Source organism: Vitis riparia, chromosome 8 (genome assembly GCF_004353265.1).
Source record: "Vitis riparia cultivar Riparia Gloire de Montpellier isolate 1030 chromosome 8, EGFV_Vit.rip_1.0, whole genome shotgun sequence".
Lineage (NCBI taxonomy): Eukaryota > Viridiplantae > Streptophyta > Magnoliopsida > Vitales > Vitaceae > Vitis > Vitis riparia.
This window is the reverse complement of record NC_048438.1, coordinates 20674757-20684968: the sequence shown is the minus strand read 5'-3', so window position 1 is coordinate 20684968 and position 10212 is coordinate 20674757. Positions and strand designations below refer to the sequence as shown.

At 35.5% G+C, this 10212-nt stretch overlaps 2 protein-coding genes across 2 annotated transcripts; both read right to left on the bottom strand.

The window, feature by feature from the left end:
* Positions 1-5962, bottom strand: LOC117919713 (putative DNA (cytosine-5)-methyltransferase CMT1). The gene is made up of 21 exons (XM_034836952.1): positions 5738-5962; positions 5610-5647; positions 5390-5492; positions 4853-4960; positions 4645-4764; positions 4424-4523; positions 4107-4324; positions 3926-3991; positions 3570-3827; positions 2672-2730; positions 2493-2559; positions 2026-2355; positions 1881-1949; positions 1711-1797; positions 1512-1599; positions 1150-1271; positions 946-1050; positions 824-867; positions 685-754; positions 493-596; positions 1-404 (listed from the first exon to the last, which is right to left on the bottom strand). The coding sequence occupies exons 1-21, from the start codon at positions 5897-5899 to the stop codon at positions 233-235; spliced, it is 2490 nt and encodes an 829-aa protein (XP_034692843.1). The 5' UTR covers positions 5900-5962; the 3' UTR covers positions 1-232.
* Positions 5963-9052: 3090 nt separating this feature from the next.
* On the bottom strand, positions 9053-9957 carry LOC117919778 (calcium load-activated calcium channel). The gene has a single exon (XM_034837026.1). The coding sequence runs from the start codon at positions 9866-9868 to the stop codon at positions 9287-9289; it is 582 nt and encodes a 193-aa protein (XP_034692917.1). The 5' UTR covers positions 9869-9957; the 3' UTR covers positions 9053-9286.
* Between the last annotated feature and the right edge of the window lie 255 nt (positions 9958-10212).

Sequence of the window (10212 nt, the reverse complement as noted above, 5' to 3'; positions counted from 1 at the left end):
TTGCTGAAACCAAAAGTTGCGAGGATTGTATCCATTTACTCACACCTAATAGAGGAGCTGCATAATTTTCAATAAAATTAAATAATACCATACTGGGAAGTTAAAAGGCTCACAAAGATGAACCAGATTCGTACATTGGGCTGCCTACAAATAGACCAAATGCTGAATCATAAATGAGAATGGGACAACAATTATAAGGTTAAGAATGGCTTCACCTTCAACTGAATCAATCTCATGAACCCAGGTTCCTAGGCGTAGAAGATGGCTTTGCAAGGCATTCAGGGAACTTGAAAGGGAGAGTTGCTAACGGGTGGTCATCACAGAGTCCTTGGCTTGCCATACCAAATGAGTACCCCAAAGCAAGAGCCACAGGCACTGCAACTGCATTGCCCACTTGTATGTACCTGAATAAAATGAAAATGGCTAATAGTGAATAACAGTGTGGCAATTGGGCATTTGCATTTTCATCCACCAAAATTTCAATCAGGGTACCTCTCTTTGACAGGTCCACAAAGTTTGTAGCAGTCAGGAAAGCCCTGGAATCTTGCATTTTCACGGATTGTGAGTACTCTGTCTTGTGTTGGGTGAATAATAGCCTATCAAAATGATGCAGTTACGAAGTTGGTCAGTGTATGCACACTTGTATGTAGTATATGCTAAGAAAATGGTCATTTGTGAGGAAACCTGGTTGTGAGGCTCTGCCCTTGTTACAACAGTTGCGACAATTTCATCCCACCATAGACGAGCAAATGGCCTGCATCAAGGTCTAGCATGAGGAACATGATATAATTGATATAAACTTGCAGGAATGAGTGATGCTTACTTTGTAGACTTCCCACGGACAAATGACATGGCATAATCAGGGACCTACAATACAAATTGGAATATGCTCACTGGAGGAGGCAAAGATGAATGGGTAAATAATATGTTGGAAAAGTTCAGTACCAGAGGTTTTCCTGAAGGAAGTAAAACTCTTTCCATAGAAGGATCCCATTCCACCCTGTTATCTGAACCAACCATTACACCAGGTAGGTCCCTAAAGTTGGCACCCTATGAAAAACAAAACAGAAGCAAACATCTAGAACAATTACAACCATACTTAAAAAAAACATCATTTTCAATGTCTAAGAATTAAAAAGGAAATAAAACCTTTTTCTTTGGAATGCGACACACTCTTTCATTATCATCTTCATTCAATTGCAAAGGGCGATGGTCATAAAGCATTGGAGGTTCTGATGCATTCTTCTCAGCATCACTGCAATATACCATATCTGAAAAACAAGAAAAGTTTTCTTATGTCAGGTAATGGTATGATAGCATGCAAGACAATTCCACAACCTTTAAGGTATGAAAATTACAAGATAAAAGCAGATAGATCACCATGACCTCAACAAAAGAGAATTTCAAACTCCACAACCTAACTAATCCTGACCAAGCAAGAGCTTTACACAGAAATAAATATTTGACTTGAATGTCTAATCATTCTAGAAAAGAAAGAGGATTGAAATTACCATGCTTTCTCAATCTGATGTATCTCTGGAACTCTGTGTGAGCAGCTTTATTATAAGGCGTTTCATCTTGACCGTTATAATTTGTGACCTAAAGTGATATGATAGAGGTTTAAAGGGCATAATGAACATCAAATTAATTGAATATATCCCAGGATAACTTAAAACAAAAAATTAAAAATTAAAAATACAATAAACCTACCGGTGGAAGATCAGATATGGCATCCCCAAGAAAAAGAGCCTTTTCCAACTTACACAGCTCACTTTTATCATAACCAACAGTAATTTCCTGAATTTATGAAAATTTATTTTGTAAAAATAAATTATAACTAAATTATATCCTAAGTAAAAATAAATAAAAACTACCCATACCTCAAATTCATTGGGAACTACCCCTCTTCCTATAACGTCATGAGTTGGCAATGGATAAGGAGGCAATTTCTGTAACATGAAAACAACGATTGAAGGTATATGCCTGGTGATGTACTAGAACTATGCAATATTCAAGAACACTTGCCTCCATAGGATGAGCACCCCACAAGAAGACACGCATCCTATATTGTGGAACACCGTAAGAGCCTGCAGCCATCATTCCCAACCGTGCCTGATAATTCATGGAAACAAGACGCCCCATTGCATAACGCCCCAAAAAACCACCAGCAAACTTCAAAATATCAACCACATTTTCCATGAGAACATATTTTGGCTTCAAGTAGTTGACAATATCCATGAACACCACCAACTGATGGTTCTTTGGATCATCCAAGGGAGCCTCTGTGTTTCTAAAGCGATTAAAACCACTGACTCCTTGACAAGGAGGACCTCCACATATGAAATCCACATCACCCTAAATAATCAAAGACAAAACATTGAAATCCATTAAAAGGAAAAACATCTGATAGAGCAAAGGAAAAGGTAAGGAGAGAGAGAGAGACATTAGTACACTTTAAATAAGGAAATAAATTGTTATTTCATTATGCTTACCGGCAGGGGCAATATGCTTGATCTATACCCTTTCTTAACAAATTCCTTTACACTCTTTTTACATTTGCTGAACAGAAAACAGAAATATTAGATTAAAAAAAAAAAAATCTTTTCTGAATGTAAATGTGATAACCATTGCAAAAGGTAATTAAAGGAATCAAAAGGTACTAGAAAAATACCTTAAACCCTCAATAGGTTCCCAAGTGTCATCGCTTGGACCATAGCCCTTCCAACGAACCTAAATGATGGTAGATACAAATAAGAAAAAGCAGATATTGACAGAATCAATATTATGAAATTATGAAAAGTAAGTTATTCAAAATAGTCATCATAAAACAAAAGAAAATAACTTCTATCATTCAATACTTTGAAATTCAAAAGGCTCAACCAAAGCAATGAACATGATGCAAAGGACATTCTTACCATATAGCTAGAACCTTCTTCTCAGGTATATGCACATGTACCCATTTTATAAGAACATTCTCAGCCTTCAGATTATAGAATAAAGAATGGAAAAATGACATATTCAATATGAAAAAGAAGAATGAAAGCAAATGAACATGTGAAAATAATTCCTAGTCCATGCAAACACTGTCTCAACCAAAAACACTTCATTTACACCATAAATAACAAAGGAAGACACATGTCGAGTATTTCAAGTCCTCTATGTGCCAATTTAGCATATGCATTTCCAGTACTTCAAATCAACGCTATATGTGATTTGATAAAGAATGTTTTCACATGTATCCCCATTATGAATTAAACTATTGGTTCAAAAGCTAATATTCACTGATAACAGCACAAGAAGGGTACTAATGAGAAACAGAAGCATAATGTTATGCCATTAGAAAACTGAGATATTTTTTACAAATTGAGTCAATCTAAAAAATTGTAAAAATATGATATTATATGATGTGGATTTTGTTTAATATGTAGTTGTAGGTATATTTTTGCTTACATAAATGGCAATGACACTTGAAAGAAACAAGTAAAGAGTGCACAACAAATATGACATAAACTTTTTTAGGTTAGAGATAATCTAGCATGCAAGATCTCTTCTTTGTTGAAGTTAGATACCTTAAAATACAATCCAGGTTTATTTATTTCATTGGGATCACCATAACAAATAGCAACTAGCTTCTTCACTTCAAATTCCCCGCGGGGAACTGGAGAACCACCATCACCATCTTCATCCTCCTCGTCATCACTCCCAGACCTGTTTGAAATAGGATTCACTACTTCTGGCCGCCTTGAACCCAACAAAGAGAAATCCTCGCAAAGGGTTGCCCATTCTTTTAACAAAGATAAAAAATCTTCAGCTGCTTCATTCCTTACCTAAAAGTCATTTACAGTTGTTTTCTATTTAAAATTATGGTTAAGGGCATATAAATATATATATAAAATAAGAGATGGAATACAGCTAGTAAATTAACCTCAGTTTCAGGATGATTCAACTTAAGACTTTCACATGCATGAGGATTTATGTCAACAGCCCATCTCTACAACATCAAATGCAAACAACACACTCCAGCATTAGTAAAGAGCAATGTATGCATATGAATGCACATGAATAAAAAAGTTCATGCAACAAGATTAAATCAGTAATTTACTTACAGTAACAAGTTTCAAACCAGATAATGATGCGCCAAGACAAAGGCCTGTAGACATGGCTCCACAACCAGAATACAAATCCAACAAGGTCATCCCAGATCCCTGAAATTTGTGAACTTGTGAGGACTCTCCAATAGCAGAATTGATGCCATCAGTGGTGCCGTTCAAACCAATCTCACTCGAAATTGTAGAAGATTCATCACTCTCTGTTCTAGAATTTTCTGAAGTTATTGAAGCAAAGATCATTGATTATTAGATCCTGTTTAAAGGGTAATCCAACAATTGCAAGAATGTTTACTATTTTGTTTTGTAGCCTGTACCAGTGAGTAAGTTTGCAAATGTCAAATGCTTCAAAGAATATGACATATCATAATATAAATCACAAGGTGGGATTGTTTTCTCTTTTTCAGCCAAGTCCACCTGTCATTCAAAGTACAGTAGATATGACCCTTGAAACGGTATGTATTGAATCAATTCAACAATATGATAAAAGAAAAAGAAAACCAAGAATAATCGTGGTACAAATTCAAAATGCTCATACATTGGGGGCAACTTGAACAATTTCCACTTTAGAGACAATGCAGTCCAACGGATTGTCATCTCTCATATCTGAATAAAACACTCGCTTTTGGTCAACAAGATGTGCATGGTCCTTGATGACCTACAAACATCCACAAATATTAAAATCTGTAAAGAAGATCATTGAATTGGAGATATAAATGGGTAATTGAAGATCAAAATGTTCTCACAGTGTCTTCTGCTCTGAAAAACCATTGAGCTGTAAAATATGGTTCCCTGTCAATTGTTTCAAACAGCTCCACAATCTTTGCAATAAAATCAGGTTGTCCATCTTCTGCCTGAAAACATTAAATTTATCAAAACTAAGCAATGACTGTAAAATCAATTAAGATATTTAACAACTTGCTATCTGACTATCTCCCTTGTGGATATTGGCCTCACAGCTTTAAAACATGTTTATTCAGTTCAGAGAAGCCGATTACATATAAGGCACCAAGAACTTCTTTCTTTAGCCAATATGGATCACAATCAACCCGCTTACAGCCCAAGTAGAACTTCTCTCCCTAGAACCCACTAGATATAATGTGAGGTACTTCGTATTTTATTTGCCTTCACTTCTTAGTCATTCTCCCTCCCCCCCCCCCCCCCCCCCCCAAAAGTACCCTTAAAAGCATTTGGGTGCACTACACTTGTTTATTATTTTCCTTATCTTCCCTCGCAGTTCCCGATAACCAAACAGAGCCCTAAACCAAATCCTTGTGACTCACTTTGACATAAGCATAATCGTAAAGCTTGTAGATACAGCCATCAACAACAGCTTCTGTAAAGTGACGCCTTGCTTGCAATATATCCTCGGCTTCAATAGATTCACTGCAATAAATATATAAATAAATAAAAATTAAATTAAATTTCAAAAATTTTAAAATAATAAAAATAAATAAAAACAACAACATATAGATATTTGATGTTGAAACAAATGATACCCACTCTTTAGTCCTAGAATCACTGCCTTTTCTGAACTTGTTCTGCGGAGAAAAACGTAGAATAGGCAAAAATCAAAATCAACATTTTTAAAAATTTAAAAGAGAGAGAGAGTGAGTAATTTGTCATAAAACCGTGGATGTGTATCTTTGGGGCCATTTCTGACGAGCTTCGTTGACGGAGATCGGTGCTCCGACGACACTGGCCTCGGCGGCGGCCCGAGATTTCTTGGTTTTCTTGACCACGCAGGGCTGCAACGGCGCCGCTTCTTCGCTTGCTCCCTTGCGTTTCGCCATTTGGAGCGAAAATGGAGAGTGGGACCGTGAGAGCACAGAGAGAGTATTGGGAAGGGACAGCTTTAAGGCGGAGGGAACCCTTTAGGTTTTCGAAACTTTCAAGTGGCGGGAAACACTTTTTTTTTTTTTTTTTCTGTTTTTTAACTCTTTGTCTTTTTTCCCATGGTCGAACTTAATTGTTGTTAACTTATATATACATGATTTCAGGGAAATCTCTCATTTTTATAAATTTTAAGTGTGATGTGATTTACAGAAAATTATAACCTTTTTTTATAGTCAATTTAAACTCATACCACAATTTAGGGAAAAAACTAAAGAGTAAAGAGTTAAAACAAAAAAAAATGAATAAATGATATTTTTATTAAAATAAAGTTTCCTGAAATTGTATATATAGATAAGATATTTGATTAAAAATAACAAGCTAATCCTTACTTTTTTTTAGCTCATCCTTTTTCAAAGCACTTTTTATTAAAAAAAAATACAATTTGTTTACAATTATAATTTTAAAACAATAAAGATTATTTTTACAAAGGGATGTTTATTTTGATATTTTGTCCAAATATTTGCATATAGACTAGAAACCTCTTAAGAAGGTAATTAAATAAATATTTTATTTTCTATTAAGTATTTCTCTATCACTACCTACCTTTTTTAATCGAATTATTCTATTTACAAAAATTGCAAATGAAACCACTAGTGTGGCTGTGGCTCATCAGTCATACCCCAATAGAATCTCTTATTCTCTCGTTTATTTCTATGTTATATTGGCACTACCAGGGAATTCATTTAAGAGAATACCATCATAAATAGTAAATACCCTTCAAATCAACCCCTTGCTATATGAGACAGGGAAAAAAATAAATATGGGCAAAAAGGTGATCGCACTTTGGGAACTTTGAAACCGTTTTTATAAATAGTTTATATATACATCAATTGAAAAGCTTCCAAACACATGTTTAACAAATTTTTAACTCAACATGACTTTAAAAATTTGTTCAAAAGATATATTTTTGGTTTTTTTTTTTTTTGTAAAATATTGAGAAAAAAAAAAAGCAATTAAAAACACAAAAGTTTTCAACTTTTTTTTTTATTATTGTAAACAAATGAGCAAAGAATAAATCAAGGAAACTGTTTTTTATATTTAAATTAAAAGACTCTGTTAACTATATTTAATAAAATTTGTTTATAAGAAAACCTCTGTGATCGGGAGACATTTATTCCAAAATGCAGTTAGTTTGCTGTATCCTACCCCACTAGACCACTAAATAGGAGGCGGCTCAAACTTGGGATCTCTGATTGACTCCAATTTCCCTTTCACGGACCGAACTACAATAAAGGAGAACTCAAATGTACGTTCCCTGCAATTTCGTACCCCATGGAAGAATCAAGAAGGCAATGAATCGACCAAAGTTAAAAATAATGTCACTAAACATCAGAACCTACACATGAAAAGAAACGGCTTTGAAGCACGGGAGACTCTTGGGTGGGGATGGGGGAGGTGGGAGAACAGAGAAAGAAGAGGAAAGAAGGTAAGTAAACAAAAAAGTGGAATTCCTACCTACTGGAGAAGGAGGGTGGAATTGAACTTCCAGAAGAAAAATGGTGCACGTCCTATCTCCACTGAACAGTAATAGCAACACAGATGTAGTGTATTGAAAATGAGAGTGTAGCACCTTGAATTTGAACAATATATTTAGATGTTTCAAATTACTGGCACACCATCTGTATGGCCTTTGTCCACTTTGTGGACACTCAACCTAATAGATCAAACTAAACACATGCTGATCCACACAAGTAACACAACCCAAGGGTTCTTCCCTCGCGTGCCCCCCCACCCCCCCTCCTCTTCCATCTCCCAAAAAGAATAAAATGAAAATAAAAAATTTAAGTACCGTGAAAAGGATGGATCCTAACAAGGGGAAAAGTTAGGAAAACAAAAACAAAAAAGTGGCTGGGTCAATCGGGTAGAAGAGTGCCAACGTCTAAGCATAAGATTTTGAATGTCATCAACTTAGCATTCCCATTCCCATGGAAATGGACAGGACCCTCACTTCCAAAGACTCAGTATCAGGTTGAGAACCGAAACAACAATAGATAGGTGACAGAAGTAGTTTGATTCCAATATGAAGAAGTAAAAATCACCTCCAAAAGGATGGGGATGCAATCTGAAGTTAATGAAACTGCACCAATGATTTCTCAAACTATGAGATGACAATTCATAATGAATAGACACTTAGTAAAGGTTTCTATCTTTGTACCCCTCGCAAGATTGAATCCAGCTAGCTGGACATTTAAACCTTCAAATCTGTGGCAAGCTTCAGAGAGCATAGAATGAAGCAAAAATATTGTACTGATTAATAACAAAAATATTTAGGTTATGTTTGGCTTCCAAAAACTATTATGGAAAGAAAAAAATGCTAAGAAAATCATTTTCTTAATCTTGGTTGTACTATGGAAAATATATAAAAAAATTAAATATAACTAAAATTAATTAAAATAACATGCATTTTTAAATTACTTAATCTTTATATAGATGAGTTAAAATAAGTGAAATGAGTTTAAAGTAAGATATGCAAATAATTTATTGACTTTAAATCTTTTCTTCTTTTTTTTCCTTCTTTTCCTTCTACTTTTCCTTTCTATTTTCTTTCCCACGAATTTCCCTCACTTTTTCTAGGAACCAAACATAACCTTAAAGCAAAGATAAATGAAAGAAACCAACACCAATATCGAGACATCTCAACTTCATACTATTTGCAGTAGAAAGTGTTCTCGAAAGCTTTCATATGATATAGGTCCAGGTATGAGGATTTTTGTTATAAAAACTCTCAACCCTAATACAAATTGTAATTCCAAAGTAAAAATCAATGTGATTCAGGCAACCAAAAGGAAATAATACACTGCAAATGTCATTATCAGGGCCTGCATTGACAAATGTGCTGAGAGTAATGCAATATTCACAACAACAAATGAAATAAGCAAAGAAAGCATCATCACAGACAAATCAGGAGATTTTATGTGGTATGTCAATCTATGAATTGTAAGCATGAGATAGAGAATTGCAAACTACAAACTATATAACAGAGAACAAATAGCTCACGTATACTTAGCAAATTTTCCTAGAAAAATCGGATTAAACATGCATACTTTATAGAATAGAATTGTGCCGTGCTTTTAATTCAAATTTCAGATCAGATGTCAATTAAATTTGCAAAATCCATAATCCTAAATACCAGTTCAATTATTCTATAGATAATTATGATCAGATGGATCCACGCTAATTGTATAAAAAAAGGGGGGGAGGAAAACATCCAAATCAGAAATACAATTAATCAAAATTTGAGTTCCTTAGATCTCAAACCTAATAAAAATAAACTCGTGGATCGATCAATTGGTCTTGGGATCGGGCATTGGGAAAAGACCGGCGCCGGCAGCACCTCTCGGTGGCGAAAACCCTAGAAACTTCTGCAAGTTGGTGCGAATGCTAATCGAACACAAAAAGTACAAAAAAGCCATGGAACAATCGGTTGGATCGTTGCCATTAAGCCCCCGATGACTCATCTTCATGACGATTGAAATCGGAACAAAAGGCAATTTCGCCACGGATTTGCCTTCGAAGAGCGAGTTGAGGAGCCCGAAGACGGCGAAAAGAACCAGAGCAACGACGGCGCCAGACTTGAACTTGAAAAGTGAGAGGTCGCGGCTCGATTCCTTCAGGCTAGTCTCGACGCGGTCCATCTTCTTGGTCTTGGATTTTTTGGTGAATTTTTGCGCATCGGAGGTGGTTTTCATGGTCTCGAGTTTCTTGGCGGCGCGGTCGATAGAGGAGCGGAGAGTTTTGTAGGAGGTGGTGCGGTAGATGAGGAGCCATGAAATGGCTTCGCAGATTATGGCGGTGCAGATTGATATCCCCACCACGGCGAGGCTGTCAGAGTATTTAGACCCCGATAGCAGGGCGTTTGGAGCCATGGAAAATGTGGCGAGAAAGTGCGATAAAGCTTTTGGGATTTTTGATCTGGATGATGATCGTGTTCCGTCTCCAATTTGGCGAGGTTGGGACTTTAATAAGGGGTTGCTTGGTTGCAGACATGAAAAAGGGATTATTTCTAATCAGGGATAATCTGTTGTCCACGATTAACTCCACTGTATGTAATTAAAGATTGCTACTTATCAAATAATCGCATGAAAATTATGGTAAGTGTTTGGATACACTTTAATTCTTTTCCTTTAAAATAAAAAATATTAAAAATTTTATAAACGACTGATGCTTGATTGAAAAAAGGATATTCAGAAACTGTGTAATATATACAAGT